Below are 27,758 nucleotides of genomic sequence, written 5' to 3'. Positions count from 1 at the left end.
GACGAGTCAGATGTCGAAGACCTCGACGTGCAACAAACCGTGAGTGACGACGTCCCCTTACCAAAAAAACGACCCCGTGTGGTAACGACCCCGCCTTCGAGCCCGGTCAAACCACAGAGAAAAGTTTCCGACGCCCCGCCTTCGGGCCCGGCAACGAAACCGAAACTGAAACCGAAACACTCGGTCTCCCACCATGTCGGATCCGAGAAGAGGTCGACATCGACTTCGACGCCGAAGATCCATGCAAAGGAAAGCTCGGCATCGAAACATTCCATGTCGAAACAGAAACATGATTCGACGTCGAAGACTCACTCGACACCGAAAAAGTCGGAATCGAGTAAACACTCGGTGCCGAAAACACCGAACATTGACGATCGAAAACAAAGGCACCTTTCGGAACCGAGGGCTTCGGTGCCGATACAGGAGCAGCAGACAGATCCCAAACAAAAGATTTTGTTTATCGATCCGCAAACTGGCAAAGTAGTGACAAAGAAGAGGAAGAATGAACAGATAGAAGACAAATCTCTTCCTTCAAAAAAGAGAATACTGGGGACAAATACAACTCCTCCTACTTCTCCTCGACCTAAAGTCACACCCTCTTCTCCTATTCCTCACACTATGCCAAATATTCCTGCACCTTCTACACCAAGACCATCTACACCTCAGTCTGATGTAGACAGTGATCCAGGGGAGGGAGAACCTCAAGGGGATGAGGAAACTATCCCAGATGAGGATGACCCATGGGAAAATTATAACGCAGGGTCAGATGATGACAACGACCCAGAGTTATATCCCTCAAACCCTTCACTACCTGATGATAACACAGGGTTTGTACAGCTCATTAATAGGGCAGCAAAATATCATAAGGTAGATCTACATACAGAACCTCAAATAGAGGACTTCCTATTAGAGACGCTACCTAATGCACAAAGAACATCAGGTACTCTACCTATGCTGAAGGGTCTTCTCAGTCACACAGAAGAAATATTCAAAGACCCAGTGAGGGCTAGGGTGTTAAACCCAAGAATTGATAAAAAATATAAGGCGGCTCCAAAGGATCCAATATTTATCAAAGGGCAGGTACCTCCGGACTCGCTTGTAGTTTCAAACGCTCGTAAAAGAGCGAACTCATTATCTACAGGAGAGGCTCCTCCACCTGATAAAGAGTCAAAATTAATAGATGCATCAGGCAAGAGAGTAGCATCACAAGCGGCAAATAGCTGGCGTATACCCAATACACAGGCGCTACTTGCACGTTATGACAGGGCACATTATGATGAATTAGAAAAACTCATCACACATCTCCCCAAAGAACATCAGAAAAGGGCAGATCAGTTAATACAGGAAGGAAAGATAATAACTAATACTTCCATTAAGTGCGCCCTAGACGCGGCAGACACTGCAGCAAGATCCATCAACACCAGTGTCATGTTAAGGAGACATGCATGGCTTAGAATCTCAGGATTCAAACAGGAAGTACAAACATCCTTATTGAACCAACCCTTTGATCAGAAAACACTTTTTGGCTCAAGCACAGATGAGACCTTAGAAAAAATGAAGAAAGATACAGAAACGGCTAAGTCAATGGGAGCATTGCAACAGCCAACACAAAGAGGTTCCTTTCGTAGATCCACCTATAGAGGAGGCTCAAAAAATACAGGAACAAATCAGCAATCCACCTCTTTCACACCTACGTCACCCAAGGGTAATTCAAGAGGTAGTTACAGGGGTAACAACAACAAGGCTAGAGGCCGCGGAAATAATAACAACCGCAACTCTTCAACCCCAAAACAGTGACTTAATACAACTTCCCCCAGACCACATAACACCGGTCGGGGGACGTCTATCACAGTTCCTACCTGTCTGGGAAAACATCACATCAGACAAGTGGGTGAGACAAATTATCCAACATGGTTATTGCCTAGAACTCACAGCTACCCCACCAAACATCCCCCCCAAACAGCGTCCAATGAGTCAAGATCATCTGACATTGTTAAAGGAAGAAGTACTAGCACTGCTACAAAAGCATGCAATAGAGAAGGTTCCAAAACATCAACAAGGGACAGGAGTATACTCTCTATACTTCCTAATCCCCATAAAAAGATGGGTCTCTAAGACCAATCTTAGACCTAAGACCTCTCAATGCATACATAAATTCGTAAAATTTCCACATGGTCACGCTCCAACAGGTACTCCCTTTACTGAAGAAAGGGGACTTTCTTTCTACACTGGATCTAAAAGACGCTTACTTTCATATCCCAATTCACAAAGCCCACAGGAAATACCTAAGGTTTGTAGTGGAAGGACAACATTATCAACTCAAAGTCCTTCCGTTCGGGATCACAACGGCACCAAGAGTATTCACAAAATGCCTAGCTGTGGTGGCAGCACACCTAAGAAGACAACAAATACATGTCTTCCCCTACTTGGACGATTGGTTAATAAAGGCCAAGTCACAAGAAGAATGTCTTCACAACACACAGAAGACGATTCAATTGCTGCACCACCTAGGGTTTACGGTGAACTACAAAAAATCACACCTGCAACCAAACAAGATTCAGCAATACCTGGGGGCTACTATAGACACAGAAAGAGCAATAGCATACCCCAATCCGATCAGGATACAAACAATGGTCGGGTTAATACAAAGATTTCAACCACAACACTCACTACCAGCACGAGTGTTTATGCAACTGTTAGGCATGATGTCCTCCTGCATACTGCTAATACCACATGCCAGACTACAAATGCGTCCACTACAGGAGTGTCTAGCGACACAGTGGAATCAGGCTCAAGGTCAGATTACAGACCTGGTGTTGGTAGACGACCGTACGAATCGCTCTCTGAAGTGGTGGAACACAACAAACATTTCCAAGGGACGGTCGTTCCTAGAACCGATTCCACAAGTGATAATAACAGCGGACGCATCGCTCTCCGGATGGGGAGCGCATATGGACAAATACACAGTGCAGGGGAAGTGGAGTGTGCAGCAAAAGAAACTGCACATCAACTACTTGGAACTATTAGCGGTATTTCTAGCACTAAAAGCTTTCCAAATGCAAATAACGAACAAGGCAGTCCTGATTAGAACAGACAACATGACTGCAATGTATTATATTCAAAAACAGGGGGGGGGGACACTCTCTCCAACTATCCAAACTAGCACAGGACATTTGGAGATGGGCCATTCCTCAAAAGATCTATCTGTTAGCAGAACACCTACCAGGAGTTCAAAATCAGGTAGCAGACATCCTAAGCAGACAGTCAGAACAAGTACACGAATGGGAGCTGCACAACCAAATACTGCAGCCATTCTTCCAAAGATGGGGGCAACCAGAGATAGATCTGTTTGCCAATCATCAGAACGCAAAATGCCAAAACTTCGCATCCAGGTACCCACACCACCGGTCCCAGGGCAATGCACTATGGATAAATTGGTCCAACAGATTTGCTTACGCTTTTCCCCCTCTCCCACTAATTCCGTTAGTGGTTCGGAAACTGCAGCAGCACTCAATGACAATGATACTAGTGGCACCCACGTGGGCAAGACAGCCGTGGTTCACCACGCTACTACAACTCTCACAGGTGCCACATCAAAAGCTAAGACTATTACCCATGCACCTTACACAGAACCATGGAGAAATAATGCACCCAGATCCCAAACAATTGAACCTAGCGATCTGGCTCCTGAGGTCATAGAGTTTGGGTATTTAGATTTACCACCAGAATGTATGGAAACCATTAAACAAGCAAGACGTCCTACCACCAGAGCATGCTATGCAGCAAAATGGAAGAGGTTTGCTATACACTGTAACAGTAAGCACATCAACCCTCTGGACGCATCCACTAAACAGATCATTTGCTATTTACTACACTTGCAGCAATGTAACTTAGCATATACCTCTATCAGAGTTCATCTCGCAGCTATAGCGGCGTACCTACAAAACAGGCAACATCTTTCCCTGTTTAAAGTACCAGCAATTAAAGCTTTCATGGAGGGACTCAAAAGAGTCATTCCACCAAGACGACCACCTTCCCCAGTCTGGAATCTCAACATAGTACTTACCAGACTAATGGGGCCACCATTTGAACCTATGCATAGGTGTGAAATACAATTCCTCACATGGAAGGTGGCCTTCCTCATAGCTATCACGTCACTTAGAAGAGTAAGTGAGTTGCAGGCTTTTACGATTCAAGAACCATTCATGCAGTTACACCAAAACAAAGTGGTTCTTAGAACAAACTTAAAATTCTTACCAAAGGTAATTTCTGCATTCCACATCAATCAGTCAGTGGAATTACCGTTTTTCTTTCCAAAACCACAGACGGTAGCGGAAAGGGCCCTACATACATTGGATGTCAGAAGGGCAATATTGTACTATATAGAAAGAACACAAACTTTCAGAAAGACAAAACAGCTATTTGTTGCGTTTTCTCCTACACATAAGGGCAATCCCATCTCTAAAGCGGGCATTGCCAGATGGATTGTAAAATGTATTCAAATATGCTACTTAAAAGCAAAGAGAACATTAACTGTTCCTCCTAGAGCTCACTCTACACGTAAACTAGGAGCATCTATGGCATTTTTGGGAAACATTCCACTAGATGACATATGCAAAGCAGCTACCTGGGTTACACCGCACACCTTCACAAAGCACAATTGTGTAGATGTGCACACAACACAACAAGCTAGAGTGGGACAAGCTGTATTAAAGACTTTATTTCAGACAGTTGCAACAGACACGGGCGACCACCGCTAGGGAGAGAACTGCTGTATAGTCTATTCATAATGTACCATCTGCAGCCCATATGCCTCGAACGGAATATGCTACTTACCAGTATGCATCTGTTCTTGGCATAGAGGGCTGCAGAGTGGTACATGCCCTCCCAGCCTCCCCGGAAACCTGTGTCTGTTCCAACATTATCTTATTTAGATACACTTACATGGGCATTCCTATCTGTATTCTATCATACTACTCCATCTAACCCTCCTATGGCAAAACAATCTAAGGATGGAGCCGATGCCCATGCGCACTACCAACCAAAGGAGGAGTCACCAAGATACAAAAGACTCTCCAAGAGAAAAACAAAGTGCAATCATCCGAGCCCAACACCAGATGGCGATCTATTCATAATGTACCACTCTGCAGCCCTCTATGCCAAGAACAGATGCATACTGGTAAGTAGCATATTCCATATCTTAGAGTTCGATTGCAAATGGCCTAACGGTTTGAACACAACAGATGATATGCATAATTTTTTATAAATGATTAATAATTTGTAAATACGAATGTCTTTGGTGTTATATGATTGTGCAGCATTGTAAATTGTAAATAGGGAATGGCTCTGATGAATTGAATGCATTTCTGGTCTTTAGTAATTGTATAGTGTTCTCTTTTCCCTGAGATCTGATTCTGATTTTAATTAAACTGGTTTCTTTTTTTAATGCAGGGCTATACATTTTTTATAAAGGTTTTCTAAAGAGGTATTGTGTCCCTTGTGGACATTTTACTAGGAGAAAGTTATTTTAGAAGTGTGTACCAGTATTAATAGAACAATAACATCAGATCGTGAATTGGTTATATGTCGTCTACTTTAGCACTTTATATTTATATTTGCACTATTTTGAACAGTACACACTGGTTTTGCACTAAAAAAGAAAAAAGAAAAGTAAAAATAATTTTCTATCAAATAGTTATGCAGGTTTTTGCACATGATTAAACATGGATTTATCCAGTTATAAATTAGTGCATAAAAAGGACTATAAGTAACAGGCGCTGGTTGGATTTATCAAAAAAAAATGTTAAAGTATAAACGTTAATTTAAAAATAGCGTTTTTTGCACATAACATGTTTGTATTTATATTTACATATATATAAAATGAAAATGTGCAGAATCATTTAAACATGCCTGTATAATGCGTTTGTTGTTTATTGAGTAACAAACGCGGAACATCTAGTCTTTTGTTCATGCATACTATCATGTGACCTGTGATGTCAAGCAATGGGTGTGGTTACTTTTAACTTTAAAAGTTAGATGGCGTATGCACTAATTTGCCTGTGAACAAGGACTTTAGGGCTTGAAACTCGTTGTGTGTTTGAGTCATTAAATAAAAGAAGATTTGTTGCCCAGAAAACTGTGAGGTCTGTGTCTCTTTCCTCGCCAGCCGCTGTCGGAAGTGGTTCGAGCGTCCAGGATATATATATATATATATATATATATATATATATATATATATATATATATATATATATATATATATATATATATATATATATATATATATATATATATATATATATATATATGTATATATATATATATATATATGTATATGTATATATATGTATATATATATATATATGTGTATATATATATATATATATATATATATATATATATACACACATATATATATATATACATATATATATGTACATATATATATATACATATATATATATATATATATATATTACCTACTGGCTATCGCCAGTAGGTATATATAGTTAGAATTTTTTCCCTATGGGACTTTTGAAAATTCTATGTCTAATAACTTTGGCGTTTGTGGACGGAATCGGCTGAAATTTTCAGGAAAATGGCACATTTTGTTTCTGAGCAGCCCCTGAAAATTTGGTGGGGTTTCGTCAAGGGGGGGCTGAGAAAAAAGGGGGGTCCCAAAACGCGTTTTTTGCATTGAGTTTTCCATAGGGCGGTTGGACTCACTTTTAGCTCGAACGGCTGAATGGATTTGCACGAAACTTGGCAAAATTGTAGGGACTGTTAGCCCGATGTGCCTTTGCTAGGTCTCAATATATGTGCTCCAGTAGTTTTTGAGAAATTAACGTTCAAACCAAGATATATATCTGTAACAGCGCTCTGGGCAGCGATCCGGTCCGCTTACTTTTCGCTTATCGGAACTTTGCGCGCAGAAAGCTGATTGGCTCTCCGGTGTCTGTCAACATTCTAAACAGTCCGGAGCGGACGCCATCTTGTCTCTCGGTAGGATCGAGAGAGAAGAAGAGGTGGAAAACGAAGGGGGAATTTAATGAAAGGGGGCAAGGTATCCCCCTCTTGACCCCCTAGGAATGTTGTTGGGGTTATTAAAGGGTCCCGTGGGGAAAATAAAAAAAAAATGATTTTTCACGGTAGAAGCGCGGCCGCGAACTGGTAGCGAAACGGGAATTCGCCATTTTGTGCTTCGTAAATTAAATTACTAGTTATAAGTGGGTGCGGGAGACGTATCCTAATCCCCTATGTTTCCTGAGGGTGGGTGAGGAGGCTGATATATGTTGATACATCTCTTCCAGCGGCTGTGCGTGAGCTTTTTTTTTTTTTTTGCTGCGTGACAGTCCGGAGCGGCCGCCATCTTGTCTCTCGGTAGGATCGAGAGAGAAGAAAAGGTGAAAAACTAAGGGGGAATTTAATGAAAGGGGGCAAGGTATCCCCCTCTTGACCCCCTAGGAATGTTGTTGGGGTTATTAAAGGGTCCCGTGGGGAAAATAAAAAAAAAATGATTTTTCACGGTAGAAGCGCTTCACGGGCCGCGAACTGGGCCGCAAACTGGTAGCGAAACGGGAATTCGCCATTTTGTGCTTCGTTAATTAAAGTACTAGGTATAAGGGGGTGCGGGAGACATATCCTAATCCCCTATGTTTCCTGAGGGTGGCTGAGGAGGCTGATATATGTTGATATATCTCTTCCAGCGGCTGCGCCATCTTGCCTTTTTTCGAATGCCACAATTTTGTCGTGCACGGCAGCCATTTTAGATGCCAGGCTGGTTCCAGGCTATCACCTAACCCTGCGGATGTAGTTTATGGCCCCAGCTGTAGAGAATTCAGACATGCCAATCCTCCTGATTCAGGCGTGTGAGTACTGATTTCAGTGCTAGTCTCCCGCCTCCCGATTTCTGCAAGCAAAAACCCGGGGGCATATTACGAACAACTAGCGATAATTTTTGTCTCTAACTTGTTTAGAGACAAAAATTATCGCCGCACATCGGCGATTTTTATCGCAGATAAACCTTGCTATTATCGCAGAAAAGTCAGCGATATTCATGTATTATCGACCTAATGCTCTTAGCCATGTTATCCACCTCCCATTGGATAACATGGCTAAGAACTACTCAGGGCAGGTGTTAGATTTTGGAGATATTCGCGCTTAGCGCGAATATCTCCAAAAGTTGGTAATAGAAGGTAGCGATGTTAGGGACTGTTTCCAGTCGCTAACATCTTGGCACGCCACTTTGCATGTCATTAGTGATAAGTATCACTGACATGCAAAGCGGGGCCCAAGATGGTCGCTATCTCCTTTTAGCTGTCACTAACTGGTGTTAGCGACAGCTTGATAATAGGGAAATAATTTTATCTCCGCTTTCATGGTTTTTAAAGCCAAAAAAGCGGAGATAAACCCCCTTGATAATATGCCCCACGATTCCTTGGGGGTTTCAGCTGACAGGGCTTGGTATTGTGTTACATGGTAATTTTTCCATGAAACGTCAGAGGGTCGATGCAGGGGTTCTAGAAGAGGTGATAAACCATTTAAGCCTCATGAACAAGCGCATGGTCTTTTAAAGATTTGTGAAGTACTCGGGGCGGCGGTGTGTGTGTGCCCTCTTTCAGGAGCGGGCGGGGGGGCACTGCCAGCAACTTGCCAGGTCAGGTAGTGTTCAACACGTGCATCACCCTTTCTCTGCCTGCTATTGCGCTCCATGCTTCGGAAAGGTAAGAAAAAGAACGTGCATTTGAGTTTGAAATGTCCGATCCTGCAGCAGCACACTTCCAAAGCCCACACATGACAATAACCCGATTCAAGGCCCCATTCACCCGTTTTTAAAAAAATAGATAACACTCCAACAAAGTAAGGTTATAAAACTTTATTAACTACTAACTTTAACAAACGGAACAAAAACTAAAAACATTTAAACATTTCTCAACACAAAAAGCAACAATGGTTAGAAGCTGTCTTTTGTGCGAATAGTCCCAAGGCAGCACAACGTGCAGAGTTCTGGACGGCACCCAGGTGATGTCGCCTGGGTGCCGCACTGGTTTAGGGATCCTACAATGCTGCTCCGAAAATTGGCGTGGGGCGTCCCGGGTGGGGCGGGGGGAGGCCTCGTCAGTAGCGGTCTGTTGTGCGAATAGTCCCAAGGCAGCACAACGTGCAGAGTTCTGGACGGCACCCAGGTGATGTCGCCTGGGTGCCGCACTGGTTTAGGGATCCTACAATGCAGCACAGAAAAACAGCGTGGGGCGTCCCGGGTGGTGCGGGGGGAGGCCTCGTCAGTAGCGGTCTGTGTCCAGTGTCACATGGCTGACACAACATGTACGACAGGCACCCAGGTGATGTCCAGTAAACTGCCGCACTGGTTTTGGTATCCTACAATGCTGCTCCGAAAATTGGCGTGCGGCGGCCCGGGGGGGGGCGTGGGGGAGCCGGCGTGAACGGGCCTCCCCAGGTGGCGGCCATCTAGCTGAGTTGCGCTCGCTCTTGCGGCCACAGCGTCTCGCTCACCATGTTGTTGAGTTGCTCCCACTCTTGCAGTGCAGCGATAGGCGGCTGCCACATGGCTCTTAAAATGGCGGACGGCTCCTCGGTTTTGGGCCTGGTCCACTGAAATGGCCCTGGGACACTTTGGAACTCGGACGCTTGCCTGCTAGGGCTTGGGCTCCATTCTCGAAAAGCGTCCCCTCAGCCGTGAAGATTGTATAAAAGTCTTGGGGGCCCCCGACTCCCGCAGGCTTCCGGTGGGGAGCGGCTGCCATGATTGCTCGCGGAATGACCACGACGGAGCCACGAGATGGTGGTGCTCTCATGCTGACGCCAGCTTCAGTCTGAATGATCCAGAAACAAGGTGGGGCTTTCATCGTTTGGGAAAAAAAAATGTTCTAAACCAATGAAAAGTGTTATTTTTAGGTCATATGACCAAGCCTTCCATCTTTAGGAAACCAAAAGTAAAATGAACCAATGAAAAGTTTTATAAACAAGTCACATGACCTGTTATGCGACATAGGGCTACAAAAAGCGTAGAAAATCCGTTGGCACGTGAGGCGGCGTCAGTAGCGGACCGATGTGCGAATAGGCCGAAGGCAGCACAACGCGCCGAGATCCGGATGGCACCGAGGTGGTGTCCAGCAAATTGCCGCACTGGTGTGGCCATCCTACAATGCTGCGCCGAAAGACGGCGTGTCCAGCTGAATTGCGGTCACTGTTGCGGTACAGTGACTCGAACGCGCCGAGATCCGGATGGCGCCGAGGTGGTGTCCAGCAAATTGCCGTACTGGTGTGGCCATCCTACAATGCTGCGCCGAAAGACGGCGTGTTCAGCTGAGTTCCGGTCACTCTTCCGGCACAGTGACTCGAACGCGCTGAGATCCGGATGGCACCGAGGTGGTGTCCAGCAAGTGGCTGCACTGGTGTGGCCATCCTACAATGCTGCGCCGAAAGTCGGCGTGGGGTGCCCCGTTGGCTTATGAGGTGATGTCAGTAGTGGACTGATGTGTGAATAGGTCGGAACCAGCACAAGGCGCCAAGATCCGAATGGCAAGTCCTGGATGTTGAGTGCCTCAGTTGAGATTTCTGAGCAGTGCTTGTAGGACTGTCTGAAGCTTATTTGCACCTGCTGCAGCTTCACTAGGTCCGGCGGAACTTTTTGCCTTTTCCTTTCTGCTTCTTTTCCTACAATGCGTTTCATCTGAAGACACGACCAGGTCCCTGAATGTGTGCAGGGGGACGCTATTGATTGAATGAACGCGCCGAGATCTGGATGGCACCGAGGTGGTGTCCAGCAAATTGCCGCACTGGTGTGGCCATCCTACAATGCTGCGCCGAAAGTCGGCGTGGGGTGCCCCGTTGGTTTATGAGGTGATGTCAGTAGCGGACCGATGTGTGAATAGGTCGGAACCAGCACAAGGCGCCCTGCACTGTTGAGCCTTTTTCAATGTCTGTTTTTTGTTGTTTCCCCTCCATCAAAAACAAAACAAAAATACAAGGCGCCAAGATCCGAATGGCAAGTCCTGGATGTTGAGTGCCTCAGTTGAGAGTTCTGAGCAGTGCTTGTAAGACTGTCTGAAGCTTATTTGCACCTGCTGCAGCTTCACTAGGTCCGGCGGAACTTTTTTCCTTTTCCTTTCTGCTTCTTTTCCTACAATGCGTTTCATCTGAAGACACGACCAGGTCCCTGAATGTGTGCAGGGGGACGCTATTGATTGAATGAAAATGGCGGCTTGACACAAAGCTGACTCAAGCGTTACTGTTGGTGCTATACAGACAAAAATTGGTTTTCAGTTTGTACATTCTTCAGGTTTTTTTTTTTCCATCCAAGTCTGATTGAGAGTTTGTAGAAAAATGGCTTCAGATTTTCCACATACTACTCTTCAACATTCTTCCTAAATGTAACAATGTGAAACTCACTAGGAGAACGGCTGTTTCTGTTTCCTTTCAAAATGCTGCCACCAATATTTTCTGAATGGAAGACACCATCTTGTAGCATAAAGGGCCGAAAGGGGTTCTGGTCTGGCCGATGGTTGGTGGAGACATTTTGACTATATCTTGGACCTGCCCGGCCTCGCCCAAAATGGCGCCGGTATAAATGGGACTCGTAACTCTTTGCCCGCAAATGTATATCTAGAAAATGTTATTGTAAGTGGCCCTGTCGTATTTTAATTACAAAATGTACGTCCACCGATTCCGCAACTGTTAGACACCTTTGTTCTTGTCACCTAATGGCCCGCTCGTTACGTTCTTCTACAGTGTAAATGTCTCCTCATCATATACGATTTCAGTTTGCTCCGTGGCCGGCCCACGTGGTTATAGGCCCGTATTTGTATACTGACATTTTCACAATAAAGGTTTTTAAAACAAAACACGGTAGTAGTATTTTCATTTGTAAAGTTTTTACTTTTAGTGACTGTTTTCGAATCAGTAAAAGGCAAGTGAAATAAAGCAGTCCAATTACATGACGGATAAAAGGTATAATATGTAGGAACGCAGTAAAGATAAATGGTCAAGGGCAGTTGTGTTTTTCATGTCTGCAACATAAAGTGATCGATAAGAATCTGATAATCAGGCGTATCGGCGACTAAGACAGCAGGCCGAATCTCTTTTACTCAACGGCTCCGTCATGGAAGGAAGAAACGCCCTTTTTCTCGAAAAAGGAATATATTTTACTTGCAAGACAGTTTTAAATTTTCCGGGAAAGTACATTAGCCTGGAATATTATAACATATGTTTGAAAAAAAAATATTGTTCGAAAATAATAAAAAGCGTAATTTTTAGGTCATATGACCAAGCTTTTCATCATTAAATTAACAAAAGTAAAATGAACCAATGAAAAGTTTTATTAACAAGTCACATGACCTGTTATGCTTACGTTACGCGCTGCGCGCCGCGCCTCGGATCACTTCCGGGTGCGCTAACGCGGCGTGTCATAAAACGCATTACGCGACAACGTAGGTCAAGAATATAGTCTAAATGTCTCCACCAACCAGCGTTCAGAACACAACCCCTTTCAGCAGTCCAAAAAGTTCTGTTAAATGACAACAGAGGGGACAGGCAACAAGAACCATCAGTCAAAGAGGGGAGGGCAAGTTCTTCTCTTCCGGGTCATGTTGGGGCGCTACCGGAACTGATCGAATTGGTAGTCTACAGTGTTTCTGGATGTTTCAGACTAAAGCTGGCGTCAGCATGAGACCACTACCATCTCGTAGCTCCGTCGTGGCCATTCCACGAGCAATCATGGCAGCCGCTCCCCACCAGAAGCCTGCGGGAGTCGGAGGCCCCCAAGACTTTTGTAGAATCTTCACGGCTGAGGGGACGCTTTTCGAGAATGGGACCCAAGCCCTAGCAGACAAGCGTCCGAGTTCCAAGGTGTCCCAGGGCCATTTTAGTGGACCAGGCCCAAAACCGAAGAGCCGGCCGCCATTTTGAGAGTCCTGTGGCAGCCGCCTATCGCTGCACCGCAAGAGCGGGCGCATCTCAACTACATGGTGAGCGAGACGCTGTAGTCGCAAGAGCGGGCGGAAAACAGCTGAATGGCGGAAGAGGCACAGTGTAGCAAAAGCGGGCGGAATGGCAACTAAAACGATAAAGGGGCGCCCCACTACAGCTTGTCTTCAGGTCAAACGGATTGTGGGACAAGGTCCAGAATTGAAGAGTCATCAAAAGGCAAAAAGTTCCGCCGGACCCCGGGAGCCGGTCGCCTATGTCGGGGGCGATCTCAGGCTACACCAGTGCTATAAGACTTGGGGAGGGTGTCGGAGCCAAGCGTCTTCTCCGAGTCCATGGCCATCACACCGCCCCTCAGGGGCCTCCGTCAAGCTGTTTAGGAAGGTAACATATCACATTGTTTTCTAATGCAGTCAGGTCCACAAACGACACTCACTTACTTTGAGAATAGTGAAGCTGCAGTAGGTGGAAATAAGCTTCAGACAGTGTTACAAGCACTGCTCAGAACTCTTAACTATGGCACCCAACATCCAGAACTTATGCTATTTGAGAATGGTAGTGACATCGAAGCATCTCAGGGACCAAAACCATTAACGTACTTTCACGTATGAAAATCTTACTTGGGGAGGGGGCAGGAGCGAAGCGCCCCCTCCCAGTCAGCGCCACCACACCGTATGTTGAAAATCTGAAGCCATCGTTCTACAAAGTCAACCAAACTTGGATTGAAAAATCTAGAAAAATGTACAAACTGAAAACCAGTTTTGGTCTGCATAGCATCAGTAACAACGCTTGAGTCAGCTTTGTGTCAAGCCGCCATTTTGATTCAACAAAGCACAGGCATTGAAAAAGGCTGAAATTCAGAACTCTAAACTATGGCACCCAACATCCAGGAGCTTGCTATCCGGATCTTGGAGCCTTGTGCTGTTTTCGATCTATTCACACATCGGTCCACTACTGACATCATCTTATAAACCAACGTTATGTAAATAGTTTTTTAATAAAATGTTTTACCCTGTTTCTTTGCTGGTGTGTTGTCTATATTTTTAATATTTGCATAGGGTTTGTCGTTATTTTGTGCGGGATGGGTGATGGAGCCGAGCTGTCTTGCAGCCCTCATGGTGTGGAGCTCAGTTCATCTCACTATTTTCGTATTTCTCAAGAAGGGTTGTTCCTAATATTTCTATTTTAGCGAGGTCAAAAAGAGATCCAATTAGTGGCCTACTGATTTTGCTCGATTACTTTTATTTTTTTACACGATTTTTCACTATCTGCAAAGACTAAACAGAGTATTGCGACTTTGTGCTTGTTTGTAAATAGAGAATGATCCAAAGACAACCAATTCTAAAACAGTAAATGCTTGGACAACAATCAATCAAATGGAGAGACAAGGAGGCACGACGGATTACAACGGGGGTAAAGGCCTGCGTTAACTACCCTTCAGTATCTGCAAAGAGAGAGTACTACTAAGGCAAAAGAGGGGAGGGGGGGGGGGGGGGCAGCGTTCAAAGCACATCAGCGTGCATAAATACGAAAATGTTTTTATCTATCACGTACTTGACATTTTAAAGCTTTTCATATTTGCTATTAAAAAACCAATGAAATTCACAGAAAAAACCATAGGTTATAGTGGATATATAGTTAGGAATTTGCATTTACAAAACCTTGAAAATTCAATGAAAAAACCATAGGTTATAGGCCATATATAGTTAGGAATTAGCATTTACAAAACCTTATTTTACTCGCATAAAACCATTGAAATTCCATATATAGTTAGCTAACTATAAGCGCTAACTATATATCGCGCACCCGCAATCCACTGCTGATGATGTCACATATTACATCATTCATGACATGGTCAGTGACATCACTGATGACATCACTGATGACATCTCAAATGACATCACTGATGACAACTCAAATGATATCAATGATGACATCTCAAATGACATCACTGATGACAACTCAAATGACATCACTGATGACATCTCATTTGTCATCACTGATCACATCACTCATGTGATAATACAATGAACCTCTTCAGACTCTAATATAACCTTACATACACTCAGTATAAACAGACACTCACAGACTGTCACTCATCCATGGAGTTACTCACACACCTAGTCAGTCATGCAAAGAATCAATCACACCTCCATTTCCTCAAGTATACAGTTATACACATCTTACTTATTCAAACATATAATAACACATATTTACTCTCTTATATAATCCCTGATACAAGCTCACAGTGAACGATACAGCCACTCACACATTCACTGGCTCTTATGTTCAGTTATTTATATATCTCAACTCTCACATGTATTGTGTTTTACATACGTACTTACTTGCACATGTAGCAATGAGAAATCCATTCACTCACCAACACACCCATGCATAGTCAACCGCCCATATAGCTGTTTCCACATGCACTCTTGAACTCATACTCCTAGTGAATCAACTGCTTACACATCTATGCACAGAGTCACGCACCTCCCAGCCACCCACACACACACTCAGCCTCCCATTCAAATACTTGGGCAACCAATCAATAACCCATATGGCCACTCTTATAGCTACTGATCAACACATGCAACAGCTTACACAACAACAAACATAATGATGCACAAATTAAGACAGTTTAGTCACTAACCCATGCACTCAGTGAGACACATTTAATCACTCACTCATACAGTCAGTCATGCACCTACTAAATTCTTCATCCAGACACTTATACATCCACTCATTCTTCAATATGTGAAACATATTTAAACTTTACAGACACATACAATCACTGGATGTTGTGATCAGTGATGTCATCAGTGATGTCACTGACCATGTCATGAATGATGTAATATGTGACATCATCAGCAGTGGATTGCGGGTGCGCGATATATAGTTAGCGCTTATAGTTAGCTAACTATATATGGAATTTCAATGGTTTTATGCGAGTAAAATAAGGTTTTGTAAATGCTAATTCCTAACTATATATGGCCTATAACCTATGGTTTTTTCATTGAATATATATATATATATATATATATATATATATATATATATATATATATATATATATATATATATATATATATATATATACTATATCTAAGTAAGGGGTGATTACACCACCTCACCCAGGCTGTAAGTACAGACCTGTGGTGTCAATTTGGAAGGCTAACCAGGGGTGGCACAATACATGCTGCAGCCCCTGGTAGGCCTAGGGTGCACCTATGCCCTGGGTACCTAGGGTACACTATACAGGGGCTCACAAGGGTGACCCAGTAACCAATCTGGTATGTACCTAAAGTACATGGTATCAATTTAGAGAGAGAACAGCTAGGCTGTGGGCCTGATTAGCAGGACCACAGCCATACTAAAGTCGAAAAACCAGAGCCACAGCAAAAAGTGGGGGTAACCATAGGAAGCAGACCCTACTCTCCTACAGTGCTGAGTGAAGGAAGGACCCTGACAGAGAATAGAATAGAGGTGTCAGCCCCTGGTATTTGGACGAAACTTGTTAAGGAGGACATAAGCAATTGCGTGTTTAAAAGGCTTTCAGAGATCTCAGTGCAGAGTAGCATTTTACTCAGTAGTGAGGTAACACATAATCCGGAGTTCATTTTTGGGCTCTGATTTAGAGTTTTTCAAACATGGTACTCAATACCCTGTCTGCCAAACTGATTGTCCTGTACCTCTATTTAGAGTTGAGCATTTTGTCTGTTCCTGTCTGGGTAGACCCCACAGACTTTGCTGCCAGAAACCTTACACCGGCGGCCTGACACATTTGAGACTTGGTGGCAGCTCATCTAAATGCGTAGAGATCTCCACCAGGCAGGCAGAGATGCTTAATTACGGCAAGTGATAGTCCGCCTGGCCTGCGAAAGTTATTTCCTCTGCTCCACCAGCAATTGCGAGCCACCCACCAAAGCTGAAATGAGGGTCTAAGGCCCTGATTTAGAGGTTTGCAGACAAACTGATCTTCTGCATTATCCATTTAGAGCCAGCTAGACAGTCATGTTTCTGCCGATGATGCCCCCATTGGCTCTACCCACTGAAACCTTACACCAGCGGCCCAATAGACTTGGTACGGTCAGGTAATACTTTATTGTACAGTTAATTAAAACCATTACAAACCATCATCAATAAAAACTGTTTCCTGTTTCAAGACAGACATGACAAATTACGATAATACTATGGTAAACCATAAGTAAAAACTGCTATTAAAATAATAAAGATAAAACTATCAAAATGTGGGTAGAGTATAAGATTGGCCTTAGAACTGACCCAATTCTGTTAGGCCAATAAAACTTTGCGGAGTGACCCTCTGCATAGGTTGTGCTAATTTGCATTCCCATTCTATCCAGTTAATTATTGAAGCCCTTAGTGTACCTGGGCCATAAGAGACGATCCACCGCATAAACTTATGCTTGCTTAATCCAGCCCAAGAAAGAATAACCACATGTACTACAAAGAGAGCGAACAATAGAGTAGGAAGAAAAGAAAAAAGAAATCCCAATAATGCCCTTGAAACAGTACAAACAATTGGTTGCTTAAGGAGCAAAAAGCTTCAGAGCGGCATCTAAGCCGTGATAGTTTGGTTCTTAAACTCTGGCCATTAACTGATCAAGTTTTAAGATTTTAAAAGTTATAGCAGCAAAGCTCAATGAACTCCAAGATATCAACTAGTCCCTTGTTGCCTTCCCATTACTTTGGCTCCCAGGGTACAAAGATTGCGCTGGATTCCGACACTGTCCCTCCTGCTTTTCCGCTTATGCGAGTTGGAGCCTTCTTCATGAGCATTTTAGCGCTAGATTCTGCTCTACAACCTGGCCAATTTGACTTTTTTTTTCATTCTTTCACTTTATTAAGGTGAGCTTCTACAGCTTCAAGACTTGGGGCTTTCAGTTTAATTGCAGCAGAATATCTCCCTTATTTATAGCAGACATTCTGATTCACTTTGTTTCTGTTTGCGACTGCCTGGAAAAGCCTTGCAGTCTCTAAGATTAAAATAAAACTGAAAATTGGCACTGATCCTTGCAAGAAAATCCCAGAGTGTCAGGGTCATTTTATTTGTTTTATACAAACAAGCACCCACTTTGCGCAACGCTTTGGTGTTGGCTCCTCAAAAGGTATAGAGATCTCTGCCAGGCAAGCTGATATTTGTAAACAATGTGGGTGTTAGTTCACCTGGGCAGCGAAGATCATTAACCTCCACTCCCCTGGTGGACTACGTGCTGTCCCCCATTACCTAAATGATGGCCAACTATTTCTTTCCCCATTCGCTAAGCTGCAGGGTGAAGACCGCTAAAAAAGAAAGGTCAAATGTTTGTTATGATCTTGAATTAACAGTCTGTTAATGTTTCTGATTTATTAATACATGTTTGTTTCCATATGTAGCTTTTGCAGTAACCACAGTGGCTCCTGAAGTCCCCACCAATGACCCTGCACTTCTCCTTTCATCACCCCGCTTACTGTCAGCCAATGAGACCGCTAGGGGAGTTTTGCTGTGGTGGAAGCCTCCTCTCCACACCTCTGTCCCCATCACTGGTTACGCCTTGGAGTTTCGCCAGGACAATGGGGTTTGGGAGCTGCTGGATGACACTATGGCTGGAACCGAGACCAAGCTGTTCGTCCCCGGCCTTATAAAGGTGAGAAAACTGTATGTCACACAATATCTAAGTATGGCTTGATGGTGGATTGTCAGTGTTTGAGGGCCTTCTTGTATCACCGTTTGGTCAGGCCAGCATTCACAAGGGGTATACATTGTATCACTAGCAGCAAGGCTGTTTGTGAAAGCAAGCCGATTAATGAATCTGCTCATTCAAATGAAATCAGAAGATAAAGACTGACATCCCTTAGGTAGTCTTGCTTCTGATATGCACAATGCTCAGTGCGTAGCACTTCCATTCTGCTAGCCTCATTTGGAGTTTTGAGTTCAATCCATGGGCTCAGCAAGTCCCATTACTGGACCCACTGAAATTATATTTCACTCTGAGATTTTGACTGCTTAAAGCCGCTGATAGCTGCAGGTAAAATTCCAAAAGATGCACCTTGTCCTCTCTGCACCCTGGTATTGGGAGATAGGGGAACAGCCTTACTAGAGAGAAGTCAAAGAGCCTCCTAATAGGGTACTTCAAGCTCTTTGTTAAGTGTTGCATACACATTCCTATTTTTATTCCCTAACATTTATACTTTGTGTTATGCTTGGAAACTATCTTACAATTAATTTGTTAATTAGTTTCTGTACCTTTTGTTTCTGTAGCGCCTGCAGGTGTCATTACTGATTTCCACCTATGGGAATGCTGCCATTCCGTCAGGTGCTGCCATGGTGTATGGCACCTACCGACTAATCTCTCTGATTGGTCCATGCCCACATTGGCTCCAAATTTTCCTTCAGGTTCGGGCCTCTATTACTACATCAACTGCCACTTCATTTGGTTTGTTTTGTTCCCTTGTTGATGACCCATTAGCACTTAATTTCTTTAGGCTTTCTGGTAGTTCCTGCAACCACTGCTTTCTCATTCCTTCAGTTGAGTTTTTCACTGTTTTCATCATCCACTGGAACTAGCATTGTTTCTTATGTTGCTGGTTCTTGTATAAAGTGGCATCACATTTCCTACTCACTTCTTGTTCCCTTTAGGTTCTGTCTTGGGTTCCTGCACTCATGTACGCCACTGTTTACCTTCAAGTTCTGCCTCTAGTTAATACCCCTACTGGCTCCTATATTGTTCCAGACCCTAATGGTATCAGTATCGCACCTGGCTGGTTCTATGGTTGCTGTAACCACTAGTTCTTCTACTTTGACCTGTTATTACTTTCATTTAAATGTTGTCTGGTTTTGTCTCTGTCGAAAACCCAGCATTAGATCTTTCACAGATTCACATGCTTGAAATATTCCCCATCATCGGTCTGGGAATCGAGATTCACAGTTTTATGAATGGGGCTAGTTCAGGCATATAAATCTATGACAAATATCCAAACCACAGAACTAGAGTTACAGGTAAGTTGCCATCTCTTTCTTAAGGTATTTCAGTGGATCTGATCTAATTCTAGTATTCCACACTTGAACAAGGCTCTTCTGGTTCTCTGTTTTGATTCCTGTTCTGCTGGTACCTTAGAACAGGTTGCCTTTCAGGAGTGGCTGACGCTCTGATTGAATAGTTAGGATTGCTTTGAATTAGGAATTCTACAGTGTTTTCTCCAAAAATAGGGGGGGGGGGAGGAATTGTTGCATGTGACTAATGTTTTTTATCTAGAACTCTGCTATCAAAAGACATTCACTTGCATATGCATAGTCAAGAGAGGGATGTTGTGTGTAGTGTTATTCTGATTATTATTTTGTTTGTGTAATTTGTTTATAAAATAAATGTGTCTGCAACTAGCATCCACATGTTACTGTCTATGTGAAAATCTCAGTTAATTCTGTAATTCATGTCTTTTTAGCAGGAGTTAAACTGTGCTCTAGCTTTTCGTTTTCTTTAGGGCATTCAATATTAATAGTCAAACCTCAATAATAGTCCTGTTTAAATAATTAAGTAAAAATCAAATCAAATTTGCAATAAAAATATTTTGTTCCAGGCCTCATGGATACTTTGCCAAATTAAAAACACAGAACAAAAGTACATTTTTTAGACACCCAATAACATGCTGCAAAAAAAGTAAACAGGTCATAATAATTATAGAGGTTGCCTTGATTAAACTTTAGTTTTGTTACAGAAACTGTCCAAAATTGGCTGAGGAAGGGTGTTATGTGCTGAAAGGAAGGCAAAACCGAAATCCTTTTACTAGGTGGATCTGGGCTACTAAAATAACCCGAGCCTAGGACATTCACCTATCTAGGTGTCTTTTTTCCCCTCAAATCCATGCTGTGCTCAGCTTGCAGCCTTCCCCTGCTGCAGAAAATAATCCTGCTTCTGAAAACTTATTGCTTGGTCTATTTATGGACCACATAAGGTATTTCATTGAGATTTATAAGAACCTGCAATGATTTCAAGGTTAGGCTGCCATATTGTTTCTGAACCTGCAGAGACATGATCAAATAACCCAATTAGTGGAGGCCAGGATTAAGTTCAAGACACTTTGTACTGTTTTCTAGTCCTGTTGAAACTAAGATAATGCTTAGCGACAACTACTGGCTCTTCATTAATTCCCCTCCAGGAACCTTTGGTCAGCATCCTCTCAACTGATTGCTCGATATTCTCGGAGCGCGTAACCAAGCGCTTTACAAAATTCCAAAATAAATAAATAAATTCAGATGACGGAGAAATGGTGGGTCGTCACTAGACATTCCCTTGGTGTTTTTTGTCTTTTAATATATTTTTGCACTATGAGGTTACCATAAAGAGACACTCAGCACTGTACGAAATACAGAAATACAAACAAATAATCCAGTATTAGCAATAATATTTTCTCTTTATCACTGCATTCTCTTCCTATCTCCTAGGATTCGGTCTATGAGTTTCGTCTGGTGGCCTTGGCTGGAGATTACATCAGTGACCCCAGTAACACTGTAAACATCTCTACAACTGGTGAGAATATTTTTCTATAAGGGTGGTTTGAGAGGGAGAAAGGAGGTAATGAGGTGTGGGCCTGGTAAACTAACGAAGGAAAGAGGGAAGAAAGAAAATGTTGGGACCTTCAATGAATTTGAAGATCGATGGTAAAAGGCAAACATGGTAAGCCAACCAAGAGGCAGCACTGTTAGGCAAAGTTTAATGGTTCAATGTGACAAATGTTTGGCATTTGTGGTCAAGGAAAATATCTAAATGTTATCATTTGTTGCATTAAAGAAAACAAGTCTATTGGGACTTGGACCATTGGAGCATATGATGCATTTCTGGCATTCAATACTGGATCATAATGTGCACCTTCTTGTCCTTTGAAATAATGCCCTGAGTGAATTTTATAAGCAAGACGTGTTCTTTCAGTTGGCAGAAACTGAATAGGAACTTGACCTGGCCTTTATCCTCTGATGAAATTAGTGCTTCTTTCTGTTCTTCTTTGTTGTCTTTTTCTTGTGAAACCTCCTTATCTCTGATCACTACTGTTTTTTGCTGCAACCGCTTTGGTGGCTGCAATAAAATATGTAATGGTGACACCAACATGGATTGAATTGATAATGTTGCAGGGCTTGTCGAAACAGTCAGTTCTGAAAAAGTGGTCTTTACTGCTGCAGACTTTCACTCCATTGTCAACGGTAGGTTAGCCGTCTTAGATGATAGGTATTATTTCTAAGTTGGTAGGTGTGCTCCGTTGATGATGATGAGTTCTCTGACATTGGGGCTGCTAAAACTTCGTTTATCTTCGCCCTTGTGAAAAGCTCCTCTTTAGCAGGGGCAGAGTCTGCTTCAATGACAAGTCATATTTCGTTGTCGGTGGTTTACTTGCTGTTGACGACTAGTCTGTCAACAACATCTTCACCTAGTGTGCTGTCGGTAATCACTCCAGTCTCTTACATATGAGACCGTAATGACTGTCAATGGGTGATCTTGTCAACTATGGCTTGCACTGCAAAAGAGTGTTCTACTTCCTTATTTGTCGTCTGTTATCACAAAATGATCCCTCTCAATTTTTGACAGGAATTTTAGCCATGAGCGATTAATCTACCTTTCTGTCCATTTGTATGGTATATTTGTGGGATGTTGCTGCTTTTTTGTTTGCAAGAACCAACTGCAGCTCACTTTTTGTCCATCAGTTGGCAGACTATGAAACCGAGTCTTAATGGTAGATTTAGTGGTTTGCCCTAGTTGGGATTTGCAGATGAGGCAAGGACTTCTGTTTGGGTGGAGACAGTGGTGTTTCCTGAACTGGAGTCATGGCAGGCGTCTCCTGGCGAGAAACTGATTTTTGGGCCATAATTGCTTCAGGGAATTGACTGTAGTAGTCATCTAGCATGAAACGTAATTCCGTGACTAGTGACATTGGCACACTGATGGAGGGTTCTTGACGATCTTCCTCCTCCTGTTCATAATATGGGTAGTGCTCCTGGATGGTTTACATGCATTGCACCCCCAAGCGACTCTCTGAAAAGGAGTAGTCACCCCCAAAGTATGTCGAAGGATTATCTGGCTGATCCTCCACATCAGATTCCTGGCACTTCACTCTCAGTTGAGTGGGATGTAGGCAGGGCCAAACGAACCTTCATCCTCCCATTCCTGAAAATCCAGGAGGCAGAGGAGATATTTTTGAAAGATCTTGCAAAAGAGATTTTGAGACTGGTATGTCCATTTTCCTCGAGGACGGGATCGTCGACGTGATCATTGACGGGATCTTCACCGGAATCGTCACTAGGGACTTAGACGACGGCGTGGAAGTATCCGTTGATGGGGCGGAGATGCTTGTCGATGGTGCAGCATACAATTGGACCGTCGACGGTGAAGCTCTCGTCGACGACAAACTCCTCACAGAAGCCACCAACGCCATCACTACTCCGTCGATGAGACAGCCGTCGTCGTCTTTACCGTTGCTGTCGTCGACGTCGCTGAAGTGTCGACGGAGTCTTCCTTTTTACGGTCGTAGGCAGAGAATGCCTCGTCGACGGGTCCGACAACGGATGAATTTTCTGTGAGGGAGTAAGTGGGCTGAGAACTGAAACTAGCCCTGGCTTTGGCCGATTTTGTTACAAGGGGCTGATATTGCCAGCCCCGGTAACAAAAATGGCCCCCCAGGGGCCTAAAGCCGGCCCCCAACCTGGCGGCCCACCAGGGAAACGCCCGGTGCCCGCTACGGCCAATCCGGTCCTGATCACTACCCTCTAAGCCATGGATGGAATTTTATGAACTAGTACAGTAGCGTGAGGTTTTACAATCTGGTTTTGGACAAATGAAGCAACATTAATTCCAAAACAAAATACTCATGCAATCATAGACACCTGCAAAAAGCTAGGAAGCTAGCTGGAAGTGCAGTCGGAAGTGCAGTCGGTGGAACTGAGGTGCAAAGTACAAATTTCAGAGGATATCTCATTACAAAAAGTTACTTTATTCTTGCAATAAGAGTGTCATTAAAGACTTAAAAATTCAGTCTATTTCTGTTACATTCCTGACACCTCAAGCAACTTCACTGGCTCCCAATACACAAACGCACTCAGTTCAAACTTCTCATACAAAATCCTACACAACAAAAGCCCTGCGTACCTCAACAGCAGTGTACACTTCCACCAACCTCCCAGGCACATCCGCTCAGCCAGACTGTCACTTGTACCCCACATACACAAAAACACAGTGGACACTGCACCTTCTCGTACATCTGCCCCAAAGCTCCCACATCAGATCAAGCTCTTCAAATAAGCCCTGGGGATACAGCCGCCTACCCACCTGCTAAGCGCCTGGATACCCTGAGGGATGCAAAGGGCACTTTTCAAATAGACATAACATAACTTTCTGGTGAATAATTTGCCACACTAAGGGCCTGATGTAGGTAATTTTATTTTACCACTTCTTAAATACCGAATGATACCGAATCGGTATTTAAGAAGTGGTAAAATAGAGGGGGGGTGATGTAGGTAATACAGACTCGGTAAATACCGAATCGTTAAGATTCGGTATTTACCGATTCTGTAAATACCGATTCGGTAATGCCCATTGACTCCAATGGGCATTGAAGCCCATAGGAATCAATGGGCATTACCGAATCGGTATTTACCGATTCGGTAAATACCGATTTCAGCAAGGGTGCAGGGGGTGTCACTTAGACACCCTCTAGCACCCCAATTCCGGACTTGTGTGCCATGTGGCACACATACATGCCCTAAGGGCATGTCTGTGTGTCACATTGCACAGGTGTGCATGCACACCTGAATTCGGTATTTTACCACCCAATAGGATTGGGTGGTAAAATACCGATTCTTAAGGGCCTATGGCACTCTTAGGAGTGCCACCTATATGTGGATTTACCGAATCGCTAAATATACCGATTCGGTATTTTAGCGATTCTGTAAATTTACCGATTCGGTACATTTACAGAATCGGTAAAATATAGGCCCCCTACATCTGAAAAACCATTTACTGGTCGGTAACGGCCGAATTGGGCCGTTACAGCCGGTAAATGGTCACCTACATGAATGAATGAATGAATGAATACCTTCTTCTATAGCGCATGGCTACTCTTGAGCATCCCAGCGCTGTAAGACCAAGGGAACAGGAAGACACTATTGAAACAAGTGTGTCTTTAAACGCTTCCTGAAAGCGAGATGATTCTCGGGCCCCTAATGTGAGTTTCTCATTCTCCTTCATACATTGGTGTCTCATACTATATCTTAACTGCATTAAACTATGTGGTGTCTCCAGGTACCATGAAACTGAAACAGACCAGGGTATTCAGTTTTTCCCTCCGTGAATTTGTACAACCATATTCATAAACAACTTTGCATTTCTGCGTCAAAAGTACAAAAAAAGGCTACAAACACTTATTTTCAGTGGTAGACGCATCATGAAAAGTGTAATTGCGTAATATTAAAATTAAGGCCCAAATGTAGATATATATACTGATCTAAAACCTGGTTGCAATTTGTGACTGGTGTCTAATTTCGGGCCATATGTATCAAGCAAAATTGCGATCACAAACGCCGAAATTCGCTGAATTTCGGCATTTGTGATCGCAATTTTGCTAAGTGGTATGTATGAAGGCAAATCTGTGTGCAAAATAAGGACTCGCAAATCCTACATACATAGCATTTTGTGATTCTCAAATAGCGATTCGCGAAAAATCGCTATTTGAGAATCGCAAAAGAGGATTTTGATACATATGTTCCTCTGTGAACCAACCTGTGTGCTGATAAGTCAGATTCCAAAATATTGTATCGCAGGAGTCATCGAACGACCTGCCTAATTAATATTCACTAGGCAGGTTGCAATATGCACCCTCCATGTGATCGACTACAATAACAGGGATGGTGATCTGCTAGGGACGGCAGACCACCTTCACTGTCATTGCATTTCAATATTAAAAGCTTTTTTTTTTAAAGCAGCCCCATTTCCTTGGATGAAACAAGGCTGAATTTTTTGAAAAACAAAACAGTTTTCAATTTTGAAACACTTCAGTGAGAGTTAGCAGAGGTTCCTTGGACCTGTGCGTATTCCTCTAAAGTTGCCTCCCTAATTCCTAAAGAGCTTATTCTCCAAAAGCTGCCTCCCTGATTTCCAAAGGAGAAGGGGTCCATAGGGTATCCCCTTGCAAATCAGTCCACCGCAACTTGGAGTCAGTAACATAACAGTAGTTTGGGACTGAAATTAGAGTTGAAAACCATAGATACGCATGATATCGATCCACAATTTGGAAAAAATTCCCAAAACATGCCTCTTCCAAACTGAAAATCTGTAACCATTTCTAAAACCATTCGAAAATACTGTTTTGAATTGTAAAATGGGTATATTAAATAGGAATACGTGATTTAGCAGTTGCAGAACCTGAAATGTTGTTATTCCCAGGGGTGCAAATGCTATCTATCTCACTTGATAAAACTGGCATTTAGTTAATCTGGCCGACTGCAAAAAAATGAAAGGTTTTCATGTTCAAAAGTTTGTATTGGTTGTTTCCAAATAAGTAAGAGAAAAAAAGTATTACAGACATTGAAAACAGAGAAGAGAAAAACATATGGTTGAGACATATAAGCTTGAATTAATGACTGTAAGGATAACAATTGAATAGGTGATAATAAACATCAGGCAATCAAGAAAATAACATAAGAAAAGACATATCAACGATCATACATGCCGTATACGTAGTATCAGTGCCTTTGCCCACAGGTGATAACAGCCGCTGTTAAAGGAAAGAAAAATAACCAGAGGAATGTCCTAGAGAGCTCAAGCCAAGCCAAGTTGAACAGGATCATGAATGTGGGATAGGAGGTTCATGGTGGCTTGTGAGCGCTAAAATAGTTGTCAAGAATTGCCCGCATTTGTCTGTGAGGAGGACGCCACAGCGAGTTTTGGAGTGATATATTGTCAGCTCCTCTTAGGTTAGTGACCCAATTTAACCAGCAGGTAAAGGAGGTTATGCGGGTGTCCTTCCAATTATTGAGGACCATTTGTACCGCAGCCGTGATGAGTAGATCTAGTAGGGCCCTATCATTGTCAGTAAGGGACACAGCTTTGAGGAAGCCAAATACCAGGGTGGATATCTCTCTGGAGGGGGAGTATGAGAAAACGTTAGAGAGAAAAGCAAAGACTTTATCCCAAAAGGGTACCACGCACACACAGTGGAGCAGGAGGTGTTCTAGATCACCGTCACTATCCATTCAGTTCCAGCAGATTGCGTCATCTCTAATGTTGTGAGCGTAAAGGCGCGCTAGAGTCCAGAAAGCTCTATGGAGCAGCCAAAACTTCGTCTGGGAAATGTAAGGTTTTAATATTAGATAATTCAAATTCCCCTCACACTTAAAATCTGCAATTCAGATGATTCATTTAACAACAGTTAGCTGACACATTCGAATGAACCTTTGAATTAATTAAATTTAGTAGAGAAAAATATGGAAACCCAAATATGAATGAGCAGCCCAACAGTTGGAACAGAGATCAGTGCACAAGATGAAATATGCAATAAATGGTGTTTGTTAAGTCTCAACTCAATGCGCATTTGATGCGTAGCAGCTTGTGCTCAAGATATACACATGCTATGTTTGACCATTAGCAGTCATTGTATGTTTCAGACACTACTTCTTTTAAAATTAAATGGTGCGTGAACCACCCTCGGGTTGCAGGTTGCAACTATTGAAAGCATTCTGAGCCACAAAAGATGGAAGAAAACTGGTAAGTTCTGGGCGTAACGCAAAGGGAAGACAGAATCCCTGAGCTATACAGTATCCCTTTATTCACTTCTTG

At 43.1% G+C, this 27,758-nt stretch overlaps 1 protein-coding gene across 2 annotated transcripts in view; it reads left to right on the top strand.

Annotated features, from left to right (window-relative positions):
* The window catches only part of IGSF9 (immunoglobulin superfamily member 9), a 517,703-nt gene that overhangs the window by 415,813 nt on the left and 74,132 nt on the right, over window positions 1-27,758 (top strand). For both annotated transcript variants that reach the window (XM_086945078.1, XM_086945079.1), the window contains exons 15-16: window positions 18,340-18,590; window positions 21,386-21,470. In XM_086945078.1, coding sequence (XP_086801204.1) covers window positions 18,340-18,590; window positions 21,386-21,470 — 336 coding nt within the window. The remainder of the gene's footprint in view (window positions 1-18,339; window positions 18,591-21,385; window positions 21,471-27,758) is intronic.

The sequence above is a fragment of the Lissotriton vulgaris genome, chromosome 12 (genome assembly GCF_964263255.1).
Source record: "Lissotriton vulgaris chromosome 12, aLisVul1.2, whole genome shotgun sequence".
In the NCBI taxonomy this organism is placed as follows: domain Eukaryota; kingdom Metazoa; phylum Chordata; class Amphibia; order Caudata; family Salamandridae; genus Lissotriton; species Lissotriton vulgaris.
This window is presented reverse-complemented; position numbering and strand designations above follow the sequence as displayed.